Source organism: Psilocybe cubensis, chromosome 3 (genome assembly GCF_017499595.1).
Source record: "Psilocybe cubensis strain MGC-MH-2018 chromosome 3, whole genome shotgun sequence".
Lineage (NCBI taxonomy): Eukaryota > Fungi > Basidiomycota > Agaricomycetes > Agaricales > Agrocybaceae > Psilocybe > Psilocybe cubensis.
The window spans coordinates 2,184,856-2,204,052 of record NC_063001.1 but is presented as its reverse complement, the minus strand read 5'-3'; the positions used below and the strand labels follow the sequence as shown (position 1 = coordinate 2,204,052).

Below are 19,197 nucleotides of genomic sequence, written 5' to 3'. Positions count from 1 at the left end.
TAAATTCGGCCTCACCTTTATTTTAGAGGCGTGGAGGGTGCTGCTGACGGCGAGCTCGACGTGTCGAATAGCGAGCAGAGAGAAATTATTTGGTCTTGATGTGGTTTGATTGGCTAATCACTCAGAGTCAAAGTCCGGTACCTTGATGCTGGCTTCCGCGGCAGGAAGCCCCTCAGTCTGATGCCAAATCCTGCGCTACCCCGTCTAGTGCGTTCTACCCTAGAGAACGCACCAGATGCACTGTCATTGAATGACCTTTTGTCCGTTATTGACGAGTTTGTTCTGGACTGTGCCTCTGCGGAGGATCAGGAACCCGAAATTAATCAGCTCGGAGAGGACTTGCAATCAATATATGATGAAGTCGTTGACCATTCGTGTCTCCAGCAAACGGAGATATTCCTGGCCATCCTGTATCACCTAGGACCTGTTCTATCGTCGATATCTGTCATTTCTTGGTTTGATCTTGTCCTTCGCCCTGCTTTGCGTGAGCCAAAGCTACCCACTCAAGCTGTCAGTCACGCCAAAGAACTCATCATCTCGGCTCTACAAAAAGCAAACGAAATATATGCTGATAAAGTCAGGGACTTCCGGAGGCGTCTATTAGAACTCTACTTATTGGATGCTTTCAATGAAAGTTCTGGTGATGATGTTTTGGAGTGGGCAGGTTTGGATGAAGAAGAGCGAATAAAGCGGACGCACTGGAAACACAACCTCGAAGACATCTTGGTCAAGTTCGGAAACGAAAGGCCCGAGGTATGCTGGTAATAAACTTGCAATGTTATCCATCTCTAATATGCGATGGGTGCAAGGACCTTCTTAATGAAGTTGATCAACATTTTGCTACTCGGTCCTCACGATTGCAACTGCTTACTTTATTAAATGTCTTCAGTTGCGCCCCGAACTTCGCCACCGCTGCTGAAATACTTCCCAAACTTCCCCTCATGCAGAGCCTACTGCTCTCTCTATTCTTGGATAATTCATCGACCGCTTGTACTCTCGGTGTCACGTTGATTGTGAAACTATTACCTTTCTTTGCCGTTCATGCCCGAGAGGATCTCAAAAGCATGTTACCCAAACTGCTTGCTATATTAGCAAGGATCATGTGCTGGAAACAGAGGCGAGCATCGAAAGACAGAGTCCCCACGGGAGATGAAGTCGACGTCGATTTCGAGAAGGAACTCGAGCAGGAAACAAATCCTGTGCTCACTATCTCGCCCGAAATAACATGGGACCGACTAGAAATGGTTTTCAATGTTGCGACACCAATGCCACCTTCATCGAGACCTTACTTCACTATACTCTATTATCTATATCCTTCCAATGTTTTAAAATTCCTTCGTGACCCCGCTCAATATCTGACTGACAGCAACACTCCAAGTCCGTATCTTGAAAGTTGGAAGGATGCTTTGGATCAGGACGAAATTCGGCGACGAAGTGAGGTGAGTATTTTATGTCTGTAGAAATTGCCCTCTCATATGACATATCCTGTAGAACTTGGTTAGGGAACATAATTGTCACCCTCTGCTGATTTGGCGAGATGCTATCGTTGAACTTGAACAACGGGAATTCTGGATGAAGTATGACATATCGCGGATAGTCAGCGAAGCAGCCATGCTCGACATCCGAAATCTTGCTGTCGGCCTTAGAGCACGTTATATATCAGGACGGCCGTCACCTTCCCTGAACCCACCAGAATCATCGTCTACAACATCAGATCCAAGACCTCCTCCCGAATCACATTCCATAAAGCCAATCGATCTTTCCTCCGGGAAGGCAGTTATTTCGCTGCAAGATATGATTGATACTACAATAGCTCTGAAATCTAAACTCGATTTAGAAGTTATCCAACCTACGTCTCAGTGGCCTCACTCACTATTCTCGGCAATTGGCGTATCGTCTCCAGAGCCAAACGACCTACCTCCTATGGCAACCCTCGAACAAGATCCTAATTCTTTACATGTCGCTCAGGCTATATCCGGGCTTCAGCGTGAAGTTCTTCTACTGAGAAATGACCTCAATTTTGAACTTTGGTTGTCCCGCGAGAATGCGAAACATATTGCCCGTCTGTATCAAGACAGGATTCTCATGAAAACTGCTGAAACAGAACGTCAAGGCTTGGTGAGCGTCTATTTATTTGACACCAGATACCCAGGCTAACAATAGCATCAGTATAACAAGCTTCGCAAGTATCGTACTCAAGTTACTCGGCTCGAAAAGGAGCTACGGGACCATAAAATGCAAGCCTCTAACGCAAAGAATAAATATGCAGATTGGAATGCGGAGCTGCAGAAAAAATTGAAAGAACTTCGTGATGAGAAAAAGAGTTGGTTTTTGGAGGCGGCGACACTGCGCACTGCGGAGAAAGAAGCCAGGGTTTGTGGTCTTTTAATACCGCATCAGCATTGCTAACCCCTATATATCAGGCTCTTTTCGACGCACAAGGTAAACTGCTGGCCGAGGCCTCAAAACAAGTGTTTGATCTCTCTACTCAAAAGAAAGAGAACCAACACAAAATCGACAGACTGCATGATTATGAACGCCAGATTGAGCAACACATCAAGGTGCAAAGCATGTGGTATGGAGCGGTCACTTGACCAAGTCAATAAGGAACGCTGAAAATGCTTGCAGGGATGAGGATTTTGCAAAGTTCAAAGAACAAGAGAACGACATCAGTGTTATGCGAAGCCAGTATAAGCAGATGACATTGCGGTTGGAGAGCATGGAAGCGGCACAGGTTGAATTGGAAGAACTCGCACGGTAAGTCGGGATACCTTTGCAATCTGGACGAAAATTTTAATATGTTTTTAGGGGTTACCGGCGACAGATTCAGACTCTTGAAGCCCAACTTGCTCAGATGCGACGCAAGGTGACAACAAATTCGCGTACGCCATTTGTTGAAGGCATGGCTGCACTGCAACTGGAAAAAGTTGCTCTGAGTGAAACGAACACGAAACTTCGCGAAGAAAATCAAGTACTGAAAGACGAAGTGGAAGAACTGCAGGCGATGGTGCAACTGTTGAAAGGACAGCATAGCCGCCAAAGCTTGATTTCTGAACCGAGAGCGAGTCCGATTCTTTCACCACGGCCGTTCCATTAAACATACCACATACTGCGACTATCTGTACTTTTTAATATGACATGATGCCAAATTCTAACGCATAGAAGGATTGTTCTTTGTTATGATGTTTGTTGCAAAGTTGTTCCAGAAGTTTCCACATGGATCCATGAGATTTACCGCAAAAGGAAAGTTTAGGATTCTTCGAGAACTAATTTTCAGGATACATAAAAGCGCGCACTGGCTGCGTTTCTTTTCACCTCCAAGTCTCTTACTTTCATCTACTCTATCTCCACCAAAAGTCTGTATTGCCCCCACCCTTCCCCGCGTTTTTTAATCTTAATATAATCCAGAGTCGCAATGGCCACAGAAAGCTTCGGATTCCAGGCTGAGATCAGCCAGCTCCTGGACTTGATCATTAGTGCGTTCATGTCTTTTCATCGACCAGAATCTCTGCTGATCTTTCGTCCACAGACACCTTCTACTCGAACAAGGAGATCTTCCTACGAGAATTGATCTCCAACGGCTCTGATGCCCTCGACAAAATCCGCTACGCCTCCCTTACAGACCCCTCTCAGCTCGATACCGAGAAGGATCTCTTCATCCGTATCACCCCCGACAAGGAGAACAAGATCCTCACCATCCGCGATACCGGTATCGGTATGACCAAGGCTGACATGGTCAACAACCTCGGTACAATTGCCAAGTCTGGCACAAAGGTATCACCTTTCTCTTTCCTTTAAAGGCATTCATTTCTGACGCGTCGTAAAGGGCTTCATGGAGGCTTTGAGCTCCGGTGCCGATATCTCCATGATTGGACAGTTCGGTGTCGGATTCTATTCCGCTTACCTCGTTGCTGAGCGCGTCCAGGTTGTCTCCAAGCACAACGATGACGAGCAATACATCTGGGAGTCTGCCGCCGGCGGAACCTTCACCATCACCCCCGACACCGTCAACCCTCCTCTTGGACGTGGTACCGAAATCAGACTCTTCCTCAAGGAGGACCAGCTTGAATACCTCGAGGAGAAGAAGATCAAGGAGATCGTCAAGAAGCACTCTGAATTCATCTCCTACCCTATTCAGCTCACTGTGACCAAGGAGGTTGAGAAGGTTCGTGACTTTTCTTCATGCCCATCTCTTCATGGCGTCTGATCTTTGGTATAGGAAGTTGAAGACGACGAAGAGGAAGTCAAGGAGGGCGAGGAGCCCAAGATCCAGGAAGTCGACGAGGACGAGGACAAGAAGAAGAAGACCAAAAAGGTCAAGGAGACTGAGACCTCCAACGAGGAGCTCAACAAGACCAAGCCCATCTGGACTCGCAACCCTTCTGACATCACTCCCGATGAATACTCTTCCTTCTACAAGAGCTTGACCAACGACTGGGAAGACCATCTCGCCGTCAAGCACTTCTCCGTCGAGGGTCAGCTTGAGTTCAAGGCTATCCTCTTCATCCCCAAGCGGTGCGTCTTTTTCTCTTACAATTTTCAGACATGGGCGCATTGCTGACTTTGCAATTTGTAGTGCTCCCTTCGATCTCTTCGAGTCCAAGAAGAAGCGCAACAACATCAAGCTCTATGTCCGCCGTGTCTTCATCATGGACGACTGTGAGGACCTCATCCCCGAATACCTCAACTTCGTCAAGGGTATCGTCGACTCTGAGGATCTCCCCCTCAACATCTCCCGTGAGACTCTCCAGCAAAACAAGATCCTCAAGGTCATCCGCAAGAACCTCGTCAAGAAGTCCCTCGACCTCATCAGTGAAATCGCTGAGGACAAGGACAACTTTGCCAAGTTCTATGAGGCTTTCGGCAAGAACATCAAGCTCGGTGTCCACGAGGATGCCCAAAACCGCAGCAAGCTCGCAGAGTTCCTCCGCTTCTTCTCTACCAAGTCCACTGAGGAGCAGACTTCGCTCAAGGGTACGTATTCTTTCAATCAAATTTTTTGACTCCTCTCGTTAAATACTTTTCTTACAGACTACATCACTCGCATGCCCGAGGTCCAGAAGAACATCTACTACCTCACTGGCGAGTCTCTTGCTGCTACCCGCGACTCTCCCTTCCTTGAGGTCCTCAAGAAGAAGGGCTTCGAAGTCCTCCTGCTCGTCGACCCTATCGATGAATACGCCATCACCCAACTCAAGGAGTTCGACGGCAAGAAGCTTATCTGTGTCTCCAAGGAAGGTCTCGAGCTCGAGGAAACCGAGGAGGAGAAGAAGGCTCGTGAGACCGAGGCCGCTGACTTTGCTGAGCTCTGCTCCACCGTCAAGGATGCTCTCGGTGACAAGGTCGAGAAGGTCGTTGTCTCCAACAGGATCACCGATTCTCCTTGTGTCCTCGTCACTGGTCAATTCGGTTGGTCGTCCAACATGGAGCGCATCATGAAGGCCCAGGCTCTCCGTGACTCTTCCATGTCATCTTACATGGCCTCCAAGAAGACCCTCGAGCTCAACCCCACCAATGCCATCGTCAAGGAGCTCAAGCGCAAGGTCAAGGAGGACAAGGCTGACAAGTCTGTCCGTGACTTGACCTACCTCCTCTTCGAGACTGCCCTCCTCACCTCTGGATTCACTCTCGATGAGCCCACATCGTTCGCCAAGCGCATCTACAGGATGATCGCTCTCGGTCTTGACGTCGACGATGAGGAGGAGGCTCCTGCTGCTTCCACAGAGGCCCCTGCTCCTTCGGAGCCTGCCTCTACCTCGGCCATGGAGGAGATTGACTAGACTTCTTTTCTTTTTTCTTGATGCATACCTCTCGCTTTCGGTTTTTGTGTTACATACTTTCATTGCTGTACATCTTGCATTTTTATCACGGTTTTCTCATCACGCATTACTATTATCTACGCAGCCTCTGCTAATCGCAAGCTAAAATAAAACAATTTTCCTCATGTACTATCATTATCGTGTCTGAGTGGGAAAAACTAAGTGAATATGACGACGGCATCCAGCAACATTTACTAGACCTTTACGTAAATACTGAGCGCTTAAGCTTACGAGGTTATTGATAATATAATAATGTAAGGAGCTGGATATACGTATACGTATTACAATTTGATTTGTAGTAACGGAAATTCATGAAAGTATTCAATATATGGTCTACTAGGAACATACAATTCGAATAGTAAAACAGATATCTTGTCAGAAAGAGCATGGATCGTGTAAAACGTCGGTATGTGGGAGAGCAGAGCATTCGCCGCGAAGTGGAGTATGTACAGGAGAGGGACATAGATTATGCTATTGATGTTATACAGAAATTAAGGGCGCCTTGACTTCTTGGTCAATTCAATGACAGTCTTTTTTGTGACGCTGGCAGATTCGTCAATATCTTCGTGGGCACGTTTATTATTATGACTACCATGGAGGCCATCTATGTAGTTCATAATTGAGCTTGTGATTGCATAGGACTGACGGTTTTGAAGCTCCTTTGATTTTGACAGGAAAGGCATCCCTTGAGAATGCCAAGCCACGATGAGCAAATCAGCAGGGGCTGCAGAGATATTCGCAGTTTTCCACAAAGCTTTATCTGCTGGAGGTCGAGAATCATTTGTAGGCGACGCCAGAGCGGTACGTGTGATATTCATGGGCGCCATGGCATCTGCAGTTGATCGAAGAAGGCTGGTCAACCATTTGTCATCCGGGTTGTTCAGATCACAGTCGGGAAGTTGTGTTTCCTCTTCATACCGAGAATTGAGGAGATGACCAACAGTTTCCAAAAATTTGTTGAGTCCAGAAATGGTGAACGTAGCGATCTTCTTGCGGGAGAGTTTCAGAGAGCAAAAGGAGAGCGCGTTTTCTTTGTCATTTCCTCCATAGAATTTTCCATCTTCTTCGCACAAGTAATCAAAGAATAGTCTTTTCATTCGGTAAGACAATAGTTCTGGGGAAAGATTGTGAGGGAGACAACTCAAAGCTTGATATACAAGAACCCAAAAGAAGGATTCCATGTCGTGCCATAATGACTGGACCGCTGGTGCTTCACCTGGCTCTCGGTACATCAGAAGTTCGGCAGCGATAAAAGGCCAGGTCCCCTATGCAGATCATTATATTCAATTGTCTGTAGTTGGGTATAAAAAGGTACTTACCGCTCGCTGATGATGCCCATCTTGTGTTTCCCAGAGCAAACACATATCCCAATCTAGTAGTATTCCTTTCCATTCACCAGTTTCATTATTCCTGACAATCATCACGTTGGTCGCGCTTATATCACGATGCAAAACCCCAGCCTTGTATGCTTGCTGGGCAGCTGGCGTAGGAGACAAATCAGCAACGATTAATTTCTACGAACGAACAAGTCATACCTTCTATAGCATCAGCAATACAAGACAACAAAACTTTGCACCATACAAAAGTTGATAGATCACGGGCCACAGTGTTCAAGACGAGACGATGGCAGACCAAGTGGCCAAACTTTTTGTACCGTCCACTATGCGAAAGGACGTGAAACCAATCTTGAGTAACGGTGACGAGCCCTTCTACGTCACCGCCCAGGCGCATCGAAGCTATATTTTCAACAGCTTTCGCATGTAGCCTGCGGTAGATATCGGCCTCTGGCGCTGATCGCGTGCTTGGGTCTTGCCATGAGTCTTTTAAGAAACACATTTGCCGATCCTTCTCATGTACAGAATCGAAGTAAGCCAAGCATCGCTTAGACGCACGAGAGAATGGGGATGTGAATGCATTCCTGTACGCAGGAGCAGGAACAAAATATACTTCTTCACGTTGGTTCCCCACAGAACCAGGCTTGCTGTCTTTGACTGTCAAAGTAAAAAATTGCTGCTTGGAAGCCGGGGAAACAAGCTCCTTCTTGCGAGGCCGATGGTTGAAATGAGACCCCGCATGCCATGACCGTTGGTAATAAGCATCGAATGCCTCGCATACATTTTTTGGGAGTTCGCCTTGCCATGGTTCAGCGTGGGTATCAAAACCTCTTTCCCCACGAGTCATATGTCCATATCGGCAATAGAAGCTGAAAATCAAGGCCGGGGAAGCGGTGTAGTCGAAACGGTGGGTGACAATGGCTCCCCTACGGTCCCAGCGAATAAAGCGGGCGTATTTCCCAAGAATCAACAATGAGAAAAAATGATTTCTAAATGTCATGGATAACGCAACACCAGCAGATGCCGCAATTTGACCAAGGGTTTGGTTGGCGATTTTGGTGTCCTTTTCAACGCCTATATTCAGCTTGGACAGCTTTTCCTCAGCCTTGGCTTCCGTGAATCTATCGTCAGTGACCATTTCAGACTCTCCTGATACTCGTGGACTATCAGCTTGTTCACTGTCTTTCTTTTCTTCATCATTTCCCGGACCCTCATCAAGGGCGTGTTCAAACGCGTCGTATCGACAACTGGGTTTGAACACTTCATGAGTTTGCTGGTGCGAAAATAATGTCGAGTTAGATGGAACGTCTTTCAACCAGTAGGTAGCGACATCAACGTTGAGGTGACCGCACAACTTGTCTGGTTTGTTGAAATGCTTGAAAACCAGAGGTTGGTTATTGTCTGTTCCAGTAACCCATCCATTGAGTGCTTCGACCTAGATCATCAGGTTTGTATAGCAAATAAACAAGGTTGGCGGAAGACAATACATACAAATGGCCTATACATTGTATCTTCTTCTTCATTTCCCTTGATAGTCGGGACTGATTTTAAAAGTAATACTCGCTCGGCATCCGGAAGTTCTTCTGGTATGGAATTCTTCCATGGTAAGAACGTGTCCAGAAATTTTTGTGGTGTTATCCCAACGAGGTAGTGCCCTTGAGTTTCTTGAGCGATACTCAAATATGTACCGTCCAGGAAACTTGAATCTTCGGATTCTGACATGGGGAAAGTGATTGGTTTATTGGCAATATTAGGAGTAAAGATGCAGACTGAAGCAGCTCGAATTCAGTGCATTTAAAGCTTTATAAGGGCACGGAGTGCCCCATTGGGAGGAACAGGAATGCATGATCAAGACAACCAAACTTACATCAGGCCCCGCGATGAGAATGGTGCCGCCCATCATTTCCCACGCTGCGTGCAGTGTTCGTTGTCTGCTCTGAACAACGATAGAGATATCTGTTCAACATCTGTTCAGGATATTAGAAGTTAATGCTCGCAGCGATTCAAGCACCGGATCTCAATACTACTAATAAGGTATAAGGCTTGATCAATAATTGCCATAATACTACCAATTTACTATCAATAATGTTGCAAAAAATGCCTAAATCAGTGCGGTTTTTAACACGGAACAGCAAGGTAGCACTTCCAGACGGTTCAAGGGCTTCGTTTGTAAGGTTCAGTAGGAATGACGAGTGACTGTGCGCTTAGTCTGTTGCTTGCCCGTGTACGCGTTTCTGCAATTATTAGTCATGTGACCGTGTTCAAGGGGATCTTGTAAGTTGCTTCCACAAAGATTTCTTCGCGACATGTTGCGATTACGAAGTACCTGAACTACATTTTTCCTATTGAGCTACACAATATTTGATCGCGCCAATTCCATATCAAGTGGGTATATCATAGAGGAAATAAAGATGCAAGGATAACATGAAAGCTGACTAGTAGTACTGGACGTGATATGCAAAGAATCATACCATCTATCAATAGAACCTTTCATCCTTGCGAGTCTAGCGACGTCGAACCCGTTTGGTCGAAGGAGGAACATGTTCAAGTTTGACCGTGGGCCTAACTTCTGTCTTTGCCTTGGTATCTGGCGTGTCGTCAATGTCGTCGCGTGCACGTTTACTACTGTGGCTAACACGAAGACCATCCAAAAAATTGATCACTGAGTTTGATACTGATTGAAAGTGGCGGTTATGAGCCGCCTTGGTGTCCTTGGTATCCGCTACCCAGGTGTTGATGAAGAAGTCGATACTTGCGTCCTTTACACTTGCATTCTTCCACAGGGCTCTGTCAGCTGGGGGTTGAGAGTCGTTTGTAGGAGACGCTAATGCGGTCCGGGTCACATTTAAGGGCGCCATGCTATCAGCGGTAGAACGAAGAAGATTAGGTAGCCACTTGTCGTCTGGATTATTCAGATCACAGTCGGGAAGTTCATTTTTGGGTTGGTAACGGGAATGTAGAAAATGGCCAGCGGTTTCCAAAAAGTCGTTTAGCCCAGAGATCGTAAACGAGGCTACCTTCTTCCGTTGCGTCTTCAGCGAGCAGAACTGGAGAGTGTTTTCTTTTTCGTCACCCCCATAGGTCCGTCCGCCAACTCGCATTGGATCAAGGAACAATGCTTTCATGCGACGATATGTTTGTTCGGGTAGAAGGTTGTGTCGAAGATAACGTAAAGCCTGGTAGAGAAGAACCCAGAAAAAGGATTCCATATCATGCCATAGAGAATGAATAACTGGCGCTGCTCCTGGTTCCGGGAGCATCAATAGCTCTGCAGCGATAAAAGCCCAGGTACCCTAGACATACCATTAACGGACATCCTCTGGGATACGAGAAAAGAGGGTACTCACAGTTCGTTGAGTACGTACTTCTCCGATAAGCTTCTGTTCCTCCCAAAGTAGACACATATCCCAGTCTATGAGTATGCCTTTCCATTCACCAGTTTCGTGATTTCTAACAATCATTACATTGCCTGCGCTGATATCACGATGGAGAACTCCAGCTTTGTAAGCTTGTTGAGCAGCTGGCCAAGAAAATCAGAATACGTAGCTGCTGCATCCAGACAAAGAAACGCACCTTCCATAGCATCAGCAAGGCAAGAAAGCAGAACCTTGCACCAAACAAAAGTCGACAAATCACGGGCGACAGTGTTCAGAATAAGGCGATGGCAAACCAGATGTCCCATCTTCTGGTATTTTCCAGATTGCGAGAGTACGTGAAACCAATCCTGCGTAACGGTGACGAGGTCGTCAACGTCGCCACCCAAACGCATCGAAGCAATGTTCTCCACGCCATGACTATGTAGTCTGCGGTAGATGTCAGCCTCTGGAGCTGATCGAGCGCTGGTTTCCTGCCATGAATCCTTCATAAAGCACATTTGTTGATCCTTCTTGTCTGGCGCATCAAAAAAAGCAAGGCAGCGTCGGGTTGCACGAGTAAAGGGAGAGAGGCATGTGCGTCTGAACGCAGGGGCCGGGACAAAGTATATTTCTTCCAGATGTGCAGCAGTGGGATCAGGATTTCTATCTTTGACTGCTATCGTAAAGAAACGCTGTCGAGAGGCAGGCTCGGCAGGCTCGTCCTTGCCTGTTCGGTGATTAAATTTTGATCCACCGTGCCATGACCGTCGATAATAACTGTCGAATGCTTCGCAAACGTTTTGAGGAACAGCACCTTGCCATGGTTTGGCAGACAGGTCAAAACCCCTCTCTCTATGAGTGAGCTGTCCGTAACGGCGGTAGAAGCTGAATATTAAAGTGGGGGATTTAGTGTAATCAAATCTATGGGTGACAATGGCGCCGCGCCGGTCCCAGCGTATGAAACGAGCGTATTTACCGATGATCAACATAGAAAAGAAATGCGATCGAAAGGCCATAGAGAGCACGACACCAGCATACGCTGCAATTTGACCACGGGTTTGGTTGGAAATCTGGGTATCCTTTTCGACATCAGCTGTCAGGTCGGGCAGTTTGTCGTCTACATCCTCAGTCTTGACTTCAAAGAGTCCGACGTCATCATCATCCTCTAATTGAGGACCCGCTACGGCAGCTGGATCTGCATCTTCTTGACTTGTATCCTCTTCTTCCTCTTCCGGACCCTCATCAAGGGCGTGCGCGAAAGCGTCATATCGATGGCTAACCTTGAATTCTTCGTGGGTTTGTTGATGCGCAAATGACGTGGACGTTGATGGTGTATCTTTCTCCCAATAGGTAGCTATATCGACATTCATACGGCCGCATGTACTGTCTGGATTGTTGAAACGTTTGAAGACAAGAGACTGTTGATTATCTGTTCCGGTAACCCATCCATTGAGAGCGTCAACCTAGAACGTAAGGTAAGTAAAGCAGTCATGTACATCGAAAGATTTCAAGACGCACAAAAGGTTTATACATCACTTCCTCCTTCCTGGCTTTCTCGATAGGTGGCACGGATTGCAAAAGCGAGACCCGATCGGGCTCTGGGGCATCTTCTGGTGTGGGTTGTTTCCAAGGTAAAAAGCTGTCGAGAAAATTCTGAGGAGAGATTCCAACAAGATAATGGCCTCTAGTTTCTTCAGAGATTTCCAGGTAGACGTCGTCTAGAAGTGGTTCTTCCATGGCGAAAGCGTTGGCAGTAGATTTGAAAGCGAGCGGTGTTTGCTCAACAGTGGGCGGAGGAGCAGCGTTGATAGGAGTGGTAGGGGGAGTGACTGTATTGGCAGGGGCCACTACAATCTGGGAGTCCGCCATTGCGGAGAAGGGGGTGCCATGGTTGAGGTTCAAGAAGGTTCAAGTTATAGTCAACGCCATCGAACCAAATGCTACCGTCGATCGTTTCCCACGCACTACGGCTGCTCTGCCGCCATTGTCTACCGCTTTTGACAACTTTCCAACAACTTTTCACTGTATCACTGCGGGCTCCGATACATGTTTGATGTCAAACATCGTCAATCAAACACATATTATGTAAGAAGACGATGTTTGATGTCAAACATAAGTTGTGTTTGCTGACAAACAAGCATCAAACATAAGTTATGTTTGATAGGCATGTGATATCAAACACAACGTATGTTTGACGCCTGTTTGTCAAAGAACACGGGCTTGACAGAAAATCTGTCAAGTTCGCTGTAAGATAACAAACGTACATTGTGTTTGATAAATAGTGTTTGATTCCAAATATAACTCCTGTTTGATAATTTGTGCATGAAATCATCCGTATATTCTGTATGTTATCGACCATAAACATCAAACATAAGTTGTGTAAGAAATCAAACATAATATCTGTTTGAAATCAAACAGATTGTCAAACAGACATCGACACGCTCATCGTGCCGCTCAGCGCGCGCCTCCTCGCGCGATCAGCGCGCGCTTGACGCGCGATCGGCGCGCGTTGAGCGACACGCCCAGCGATTTTACGGCTATTTTGGCGTCTCGGTGATAAGCGACACACCTCACCAACGCTACTTAGGCGCTTGTGTATTCAGCGACGAGAACACGCTCTTCATTCAATAACGCTGTATCAGTGACGCATGTTTATTCAGCGAGAAAAAACGTATTTTCGAGTGAAATATATGTATTTTTTGGGCTCGGGTGTGTCCTACTACCATACACATAAATTGACAAATGCTACACAGTCAAAGCTGCTTTTCTCCCTTCTTATTTCTAGAACCTGAGTCTCTATTTCACTGTAGTAGCAATGTATATACTCACATCAATGTATTTTATTCGTTTGCCATCGTTTGCCATTGCCTTCTATGAATTGATGTCTCTCAGAACAACTTTCTCGCAGTCTCTTATCACTCACCACACTCCCACTCACTCACCACACTCACTCACACTCACTCACCACACTCACCACACTCGCTCTCACTCGCTCAAACACATTCATTCATCGTCCTCGCTCATCACGCCCTCTATCAACATCGATATTCGTACCATGTCCACAATAGTCTCCAACATCTTTTCCACCATCGTTTCCTTCGTCAACGGCATCAAATACGGATTCGCGTCGGGATGCGAGATCGTGGAGTGGTTATGCACGTACGGAGGGCCCGCCTTCGGGGCGATAGCTCGCTACATCAACAAAAATAGCGAAGCGCCAGTTGTTCTGCGAAATCGTAGCGGTATGCCAGTGAGTATTTGTAGCTTTGAACAGCGTCTTACCGCTCCTTTCAGGAGGAAAGTTGATCAGCGACATGGAGGCTCAACACTCACCAGCCAACGACGCCGATTTCGAGGAACTCATCCGCGTTCGCCAGGAGATTAAAACCCTGAAAAAAATTCTCGACAATCGAAGCGCACGTACTCGGCCTGGTACATCGGAAGCGCACGAAATTCAGCTCGACCGCTTCGAACTTGAGCGCAAGAAAGTTCTCAACGATATCGCGATCGAGGCCCAAATACGTGCCACCTACCCTGCGCGAGCCCTGTATCTCGCAATGTGCGAGACATACGATGTCGCTCCTGTCCGCACCGACTAGGCGCCCCGGCGGGTTTTTCTTGTTGTTATCTTTTCTTCATTTTCTTGTTGCTTTCTTGTTGCTTTCTTGTTGCTTTCGGTTTATCGCTATCGCTTCGTATTATTGTACATATATCCCTGAATTTTACCATTTGATTCGCTATATTTGTATCATACTCATTGAAGACTCATAATCTCATTTCTGAATAATAAAACTCCTTAACATTCGCGGACATCTGTGGCCTATGTTATTTCATGAAGCTTGAAACAACATTTTTTTTATTACCAAACAAGCGTCGTCAGCACCTTTAGAGGCAAATTAACGCGCGTTTGCCGTTTGGATACCTGCTGCACCGGCACCTGCTGACTCAGTCCTGCCCTTGTCCCTGCTGCAGCTGACTCTGACTCTGTACCATGCGTATCGACGAGCTGCGCGACTGCGACGGCGCCGTGTTTGTCTCGTACCCTTCGCCATCCGTGCGGTCCGCGTCCGTCTGCGGCTTCTGGTAGGTATCCTGCTCCTGCTCGAGATCCTCCTCTGTGAACTCTCCCAGTACGGGTTCCGTGTCCAGGAAGGTATCCTATTGAAAAAAAAAAAGACTGTCAATGTCAATAAAAACACGCACATAGAGAAAGAAGTAAAAAAAAGAAAAGGAAAAAAAAAGAGATAAAACACGCACCATCACCAAAAACAAATTCTTCTTATCATGGAAACTCCACTCACAGCGGTCCTAACAGAAATCACACCACGCATGTCGTCAACACAAGCAACTCAGCAAGAAAGAGACGTCAATCTTACAGATGTTCTCCGGGGGCCACTACAATGCCAAAGAATTGAGCGTCTGCGGATGGGGCGAGAATGGATGCAGGACAATGGGCTAGCTATGGAACGTTTGGTATCAGTTACGCATGCCAGGAAAGCGAGACGCATCAGGCTCCGATTTCGGGTGTATGCGGATGCGCAGGACTTCAGGGCATACGCAAACAGCAGAGCGGCGATGACGGGTTCCACACATCGGGCACTGATAGAAACAAACAGCGCCAGATTCAGCGTAGCCTCCTGGAACTGCAACGGAGGACTCGCGGCATCAATCCATACGCCAATGTATAGGGATCTCGTACTATCTAATGATGTTACCTTCTTCCAGGAAACACACATGGCGCCAGGGCAAGAGGATATTCTGGATCTACCTCGCGGTTTTCATCCAGTGGCACGATCGCGACCATGGCGGCACCCCCTGGGCGGCGTCACTGTAATTATACGGGACACTGTAAAATATAGAATATGCGACGAGATCATGCACCCAGATATACTGGTCCTTGAGCTCCCATCCCTAATCCTAATCTGCTCGTATCTTGTGCCAGAGAACTCCAGATGGGAATCTTGGACGCATGTGGACCCTAAGACATGGCTGGGGGAGGCTATCGAATATTTGTGTCTTGCGATCCAAGGCATACATGATTATAGGCGACCTGAACGCGCGTATAGGCCTGCAACAAGCAGCGGGATCGCACTTAGTACGAGTGTCTCCAGATAATACCTGCATTGCTAGAGGGAATCGCCTACTGGAAATCATGGGGCAGAATTCTCTGCATGTCGTGAATGGGACACCAATCGACCGAACGCCGTTCCCACAGTGGACCTCCAGTCAGGCCAACGGAGGCCGCTCTGTCATTGACTACATCATCGTCTCGGAAGACGCGCTCCTGTCGTTGGAAGCCATGGAGATAACATGGGTTGGAGGAAGAGTGGATGACCATGCAGGGATACATGTGGAGATGAGATCTTCTCTCACTCTTGGGCTGATCGTCTCAATAACGCCGCTCACGCGTTCATAAACCGCGAACACGATCGCCTGCCCGGGTGCCACGCGCAGCACGCGGGGGTGATGCCCTTGTAGAATGACCGCACGCCCTCCATCTTCCACATATCTGCCGCGATCGCGAATATGCGCTGGAAGGAGGATTGGCCTGGAGTTGCTTTGGCTTTTTGTAGACCTGATATAATTGATTTGAGTAAGAGAGGCTAAGAAAGTGTAGTTAAAAAGGGACGTACGAGTTTTGATAGTGTCTATTGGTGCATTTGAGAACGGACCCATAGCTCCAGAGATAAGACCAATCATCATGTGTTGGTAGGATGGTAGCTCGACCAAGTCTGGCTGGTACTTATGCGCGAGCTTCTTGATTTCTTGGTACGCGGTGAAGTTGGCACCTAAGGTGGACACACAAGCCTTAAGAAAGGCGTTCTTCGGCTATTCACGAATGAAGACGTACCCTGATTCGTAGCTTGTCTCAGTGGCGTCAAAGAGACACCACGATACAATGTCGAGATTCCTTCCTCACGAATGATGGTGTACACAGCATGACCAGCATTACGGTACCGAGGCGCTTCAAGAGGATCGGCCAATGAATGTTGTTGAGCTTGCAGAGGAATCTTCACCACTTCCATGGGCGTCACGATGGCAACAGCTTCCGTCACTCCAGCCCCAAGACCGGCTATACGCAAGTAATTAAAAGATGACATCAGCTCAACACCTTCGCGGCAAGAGAAAAGAATTACATACCAATGAAGATATTCCCAATACTCGTCTTCCCTGTTTGCTTATCGGCAAGCCGACGATGGTACATCTCCTCTCAACTTTTTAATAACCCTTGCAGTATGTTTTTCTCTGTCTATTATTTGGCAATACAATTAACACACGATAGACTTCGACGATGCCAGCGGGAACATCTGTGTCTATATCCTCCCCAAGTGGGATGATCAATCTTGACAAGGTACGGGGAATTCAGGCTCCAAGAAATGCTGAGGAAACGACACGACCCAGACATCGAGGAATGGTATGCCATTGACTACGAAAGTCTTGCAAATTACCCGCCTTAACTCAAGCATAGGTTTGGACGTCTTCGGCTGAAGGGCCCATGGGCTCATCCTATGCAGCGAGGTTGCACTGGTGGAACGCGCGCACCTGGTCAAGGGCATGCACCGACGACAGTGTGCAGAACTCCACGGTTGTGGAAGACCACAAAGTCATCTTCGCGCCAGTCGTGTGGATACACCAGCTGCTCCAAAATTCAGCTTCGAACAAAAAAGCGCAGACAATATGCGAACTTACAGAAGGAGCGATCGCAGGTCATTGCTACGACTCCTGGAACAGGTGCAGATCAAGTGTCTGCGACGAATACTGGGTTTGGGTCCGAGGTCGATAACGGCAGTTCTTTATTCTGAAACAGGAGTACTTCCCATTAAATATAGGCGGTTAATCCTAGTACTACGTTACGACATCCCTCCCCGGAGAGCGATAGTTAGGATGGTTGAGAGACCTAGTCCGGGCACTGGATCTACTTCCCTGCCCGGCGCAAGTAACAGCAAGAGAACTGTGGGAATCGGAGGGCACTGCGAAGGTGATCAACGCATCTACGCCCGCTCCTCCCGATCCGATCCCGATCCTCCCGCTCCAGCATCCGCAACCGCAACAGCATCCGCATCAGTGTCCGTATACACACTAATCACATTCTCTGCCTACACATATACACATTTCTTAATCAGATAAAATCAAACTCCCACAACGAAAGAGAAGTGACGTACCATCTTCATCTTCATCCCCACCTTCCCCTTCATCCGTCGAATTCGAATGCGAAACGGGAAACACCAGAAACAGAGCTCAAAGCAGGCGATGGCGCTCTCTCCCCTGCACCTCCTTGTTCGGAACCCTCACCCGAACCCTCAACGACCCAACTACGACTCACAGACCCGTTGTCCGATACAAACGACGACGATATCTCCTGCGTGTCGTGCGAGATGGAAATAGACTCTGACTCTGTCCCTGAAAGCGAAAGGTACGGCGAGTGCAAAGAAACAGGCGAACGGGTACAACGACGCGGAATGCAACGACGCGGCGCGCGGCACGAACACGGGTGCGGGCGGCGAGAGTGTGAACGGTGCGGGCGCTGGTGTGGGTGATGGTGAGCAGGTGCGTGAAGCGTTTGATGAGGCTGGGGCTGAGCCTGAGCCTGTTGTGGAGGCGTTTGACGAGGCTGGGGCGGAGGTGGAGTGGAAGGGTACGGTGCAAGTGGGTACACACTCCTCTTATTCGCCGGTGCTTGTGCTGGTGTATTCCCATTCCCAATCCCCAACACCTGCTGCTCCCTATTCCCTTTACCCACCCGCGACCGTGCCTGCAACTCCCGCTTCACCGCATCCACATCCATCGCGCGCAGCACCTGCTCCGAGAGCGTCGGGAGCAGCGCGAGGAGGATGTTGCGATGTCTTCGTGTGTTTGGGTGAATTGAGTGCGGAGGCTTGTAGGTTGTAGTAAGTTAAATAAGTGTAGGGGAAGGGAGGGAAAAGAGGAAAAGGGGTGTTAGTTGTGTTTAGAAAATTAGAGATAAGAATGGGAATAGAATAGGATAAAAAAGAATGGGATACAATAAAAGCAAAGAAAATAAAAGTAAAAGCAAAAGCCCATCCGACGGTTCTTCTATCCATCCTGCTATCCGTCCTGAACCATCTATCCACCCGTATCAATCAACCCGTACATGCATGCATCGGCCAAAACGATCTATGCGAAGATGAAGACGAAGGCGAAGGATACACCCTCGAACAAACAACAACATGAACAAGAACCAGAACCGTGCTCGTTCAAAGTACCTCTGCAAGATGGATGGAATAGAGAACCTCCGAAACTGGAATCTGTCCATTCCACCGAAATCTATCCAAATAAACCCACAAAAAAAACAATCCAAAAAACATACTCTCTAAAAACCACACTCCAAAAACAAAAAACCCCAAAAACCAGAAAAGAAAGAAAGAAAGAAATAAAAAAATAAAATAAAAAAACACTCACACATCCCTCGCCTGTTCCTCGGCGTCCATCTTCTGCCTCACCTCATCAAGCCGCACGCGCATGAACCCGCGCGCGTCCTATAGGCCGCCGATGATGGTGGTCGTTTTGAGTGCATTATTCAACTTTGCCAGATGTTGCTGACGTTGCGAGCTAACATTCTCCACCTCCATTTCATCCTCTTCGATAATACCGCCGGCCACACGACCATGAGCGTCCTCGCCTTCCGGGTGATCAATAGTCCTCTTTCTCTCTGTCTGTCGAGATGAC

General features: G+C 47.6%; 8 protein-coding genes across 8 annotated transcripts; 3 read left to right on the top strand and 5 right to left on the bottom strand.

Moving 5' to 3' along the window:
* Positions 1-180: 180 nt before the first annotated feature.
* Positions 181-3,097, top strand: JR316_0003502 (Tuberous sclerosis 1 protein-like protein; the record flags this gene model as incomplete). The annotated part of the gene is made up of 7 exons (XM_047889274.1): positions 181-753; positions 810-1,439; positions 1,492-2,118; positions 2,170-2,373; positions 2,424-2,575; positions 2,629-2,757; positions 2,809-3,097. The coding sequence occupies 7 exons, from the start codon at positions 181-183 to the stop codon at positions 3,095-3,097; spliced, it is 2,604 nt and encodes an 867-aa protein (XP_047751648.1).
* Positions 3,098-3,415: 318 nt separating this feature from the next.
* JR316_0003501 (Heat shock protein 90) lies at positions 3,416-5,780 on the top strand (the record flags this gene model as incomplete). Its single annotated transcript, XM_047889273.1, has 6 exons — positions 3,416-3,476; positions 3,530-3,774; positions 3,827-4,165; positions 4,220-4,515; positions 4,577-4,974; positions 5,032-5,780. 6 exons carry the CDS (start codon positions 3,416-3,418, stop codon positions 5,778-5,780), a joined length of 2,088 nt encoding a protein of 695 aa, XP_047751647.1.
* Positions 5,781-6,310: 530 nt separating this feature from the next.
* JR316_0003500 (uncharacterized protein) lies at positions 6,311-8,875 on the bottom strand (the record flags this gene model as incomplete). The annotated part of the gene is made up of 4 exons (XM_047889272.1): positions 6,311-7,084; positions 7,139-7,299; positions 7,355-8,588; positions 8,645-8,875. The coding sequence occupies 4 exons, from the start codon at positions 8,873-8,875 to the stop codon at positions 6,311-6,313; spliced, it is 2,400 nt and encodes a 799-aa protein (XP_047751646.1).
* Positions 8,876-9,657: 782 nt separating this feature from the next.
* Positions 9,658-12,378, bottom strand: JR316_0003499 (uncharacterized protein; the record flags this gene model as incomplete). The annotated part of the gene is made up of 4 exons (XM_047889271.1): positions 9,658-10,446; positions 10,501-10,673; positions 10,727-11,972; positions 12,028-12,378. The coding sequence occupies 4 exons, from the start codon at positions 12,376-12,378 to the stop codon at positions 9,658-9,660; spliced, it is 2,559 nt and encodes an 852-aa protein (XP_047751645.1).
* Positions 12,379-13,564: 1,186 nt separating this feature from the next.
* On the top strand, positions 13,565-14,108 carry JR316_0003498 (uncharacterized protein; the record flags this gene model as incomplete). Its single annotated transcript, XM_047889270.1, has 2 exons — positions 13,565-13,751; positions 13,804-14,108. The coding sequence occupies 2 exons, from the start codon at positions 13,565-13,567 to the stop codon at positions 14,106-14,108; spliced, it is 492 nt and encodes a 163-aa protein (XP_047751644.1).
* A 346-nt stretch (positions 14,109-14,454) lies between these two features.
* Positions 14,455-14,769, bottom strand: JR316_0003497 (uncharacterized protein; the record flags this gene model as incomplete). Its single annotated transcript, XM_047889269.1, has 2 exons — positions 14,455-14,667; positions 14,767-14,769. 2 exons carry the CDS (start codon positions 14,767-14,769, stop codon positions 14,455-14,457), a joined length of 216 nt encoding a protein of 71 aa, XP_047751643.1.
* Positions 14,770-15,911: 1,142 nt separating this feature from the next.
* Positions 15,912-16,714, bottom strand: JR316_0003496 (Succinate/fumarate mitochondrial transporter; the record flags this gene model as incomplete). Its single annotated transcript, XM_047889268.1, has 4 exons — positions 15,912-16,084; positions 16,143-16,298; positions 16,361-16,582; positions 16,651-16,714. The coding sequence occupies 4 exons, from the start codon at positions 16,712-16,714 to the stop codon at positions 15,912-15,914; spliced, it is 615 nt and encodes a 204-aa protein (XP_047751642.1).
* Positions 16,715-17,701: 987 nt separating this feature from the next.
* On the bottom strand, positions 17,702-18,992 carry JR316_0003495 (uncharacterized protein; the record flags this gene model as incomplete). Its single annotated transcript, XM_047889267.1, has 2 exons — positions 17,702-18,353; positions 18,931-18,992. The coding sequence occupies 2 exons, from the start codon at positions 18,990-18,992 to the stop codon at positions 17,702-17,704; spliced, it is 714 nt and encodes a 237-aa protein (XP_047751641.1).
* Positions 18,993-19,197: the final 205 nt, after the last annotated feature.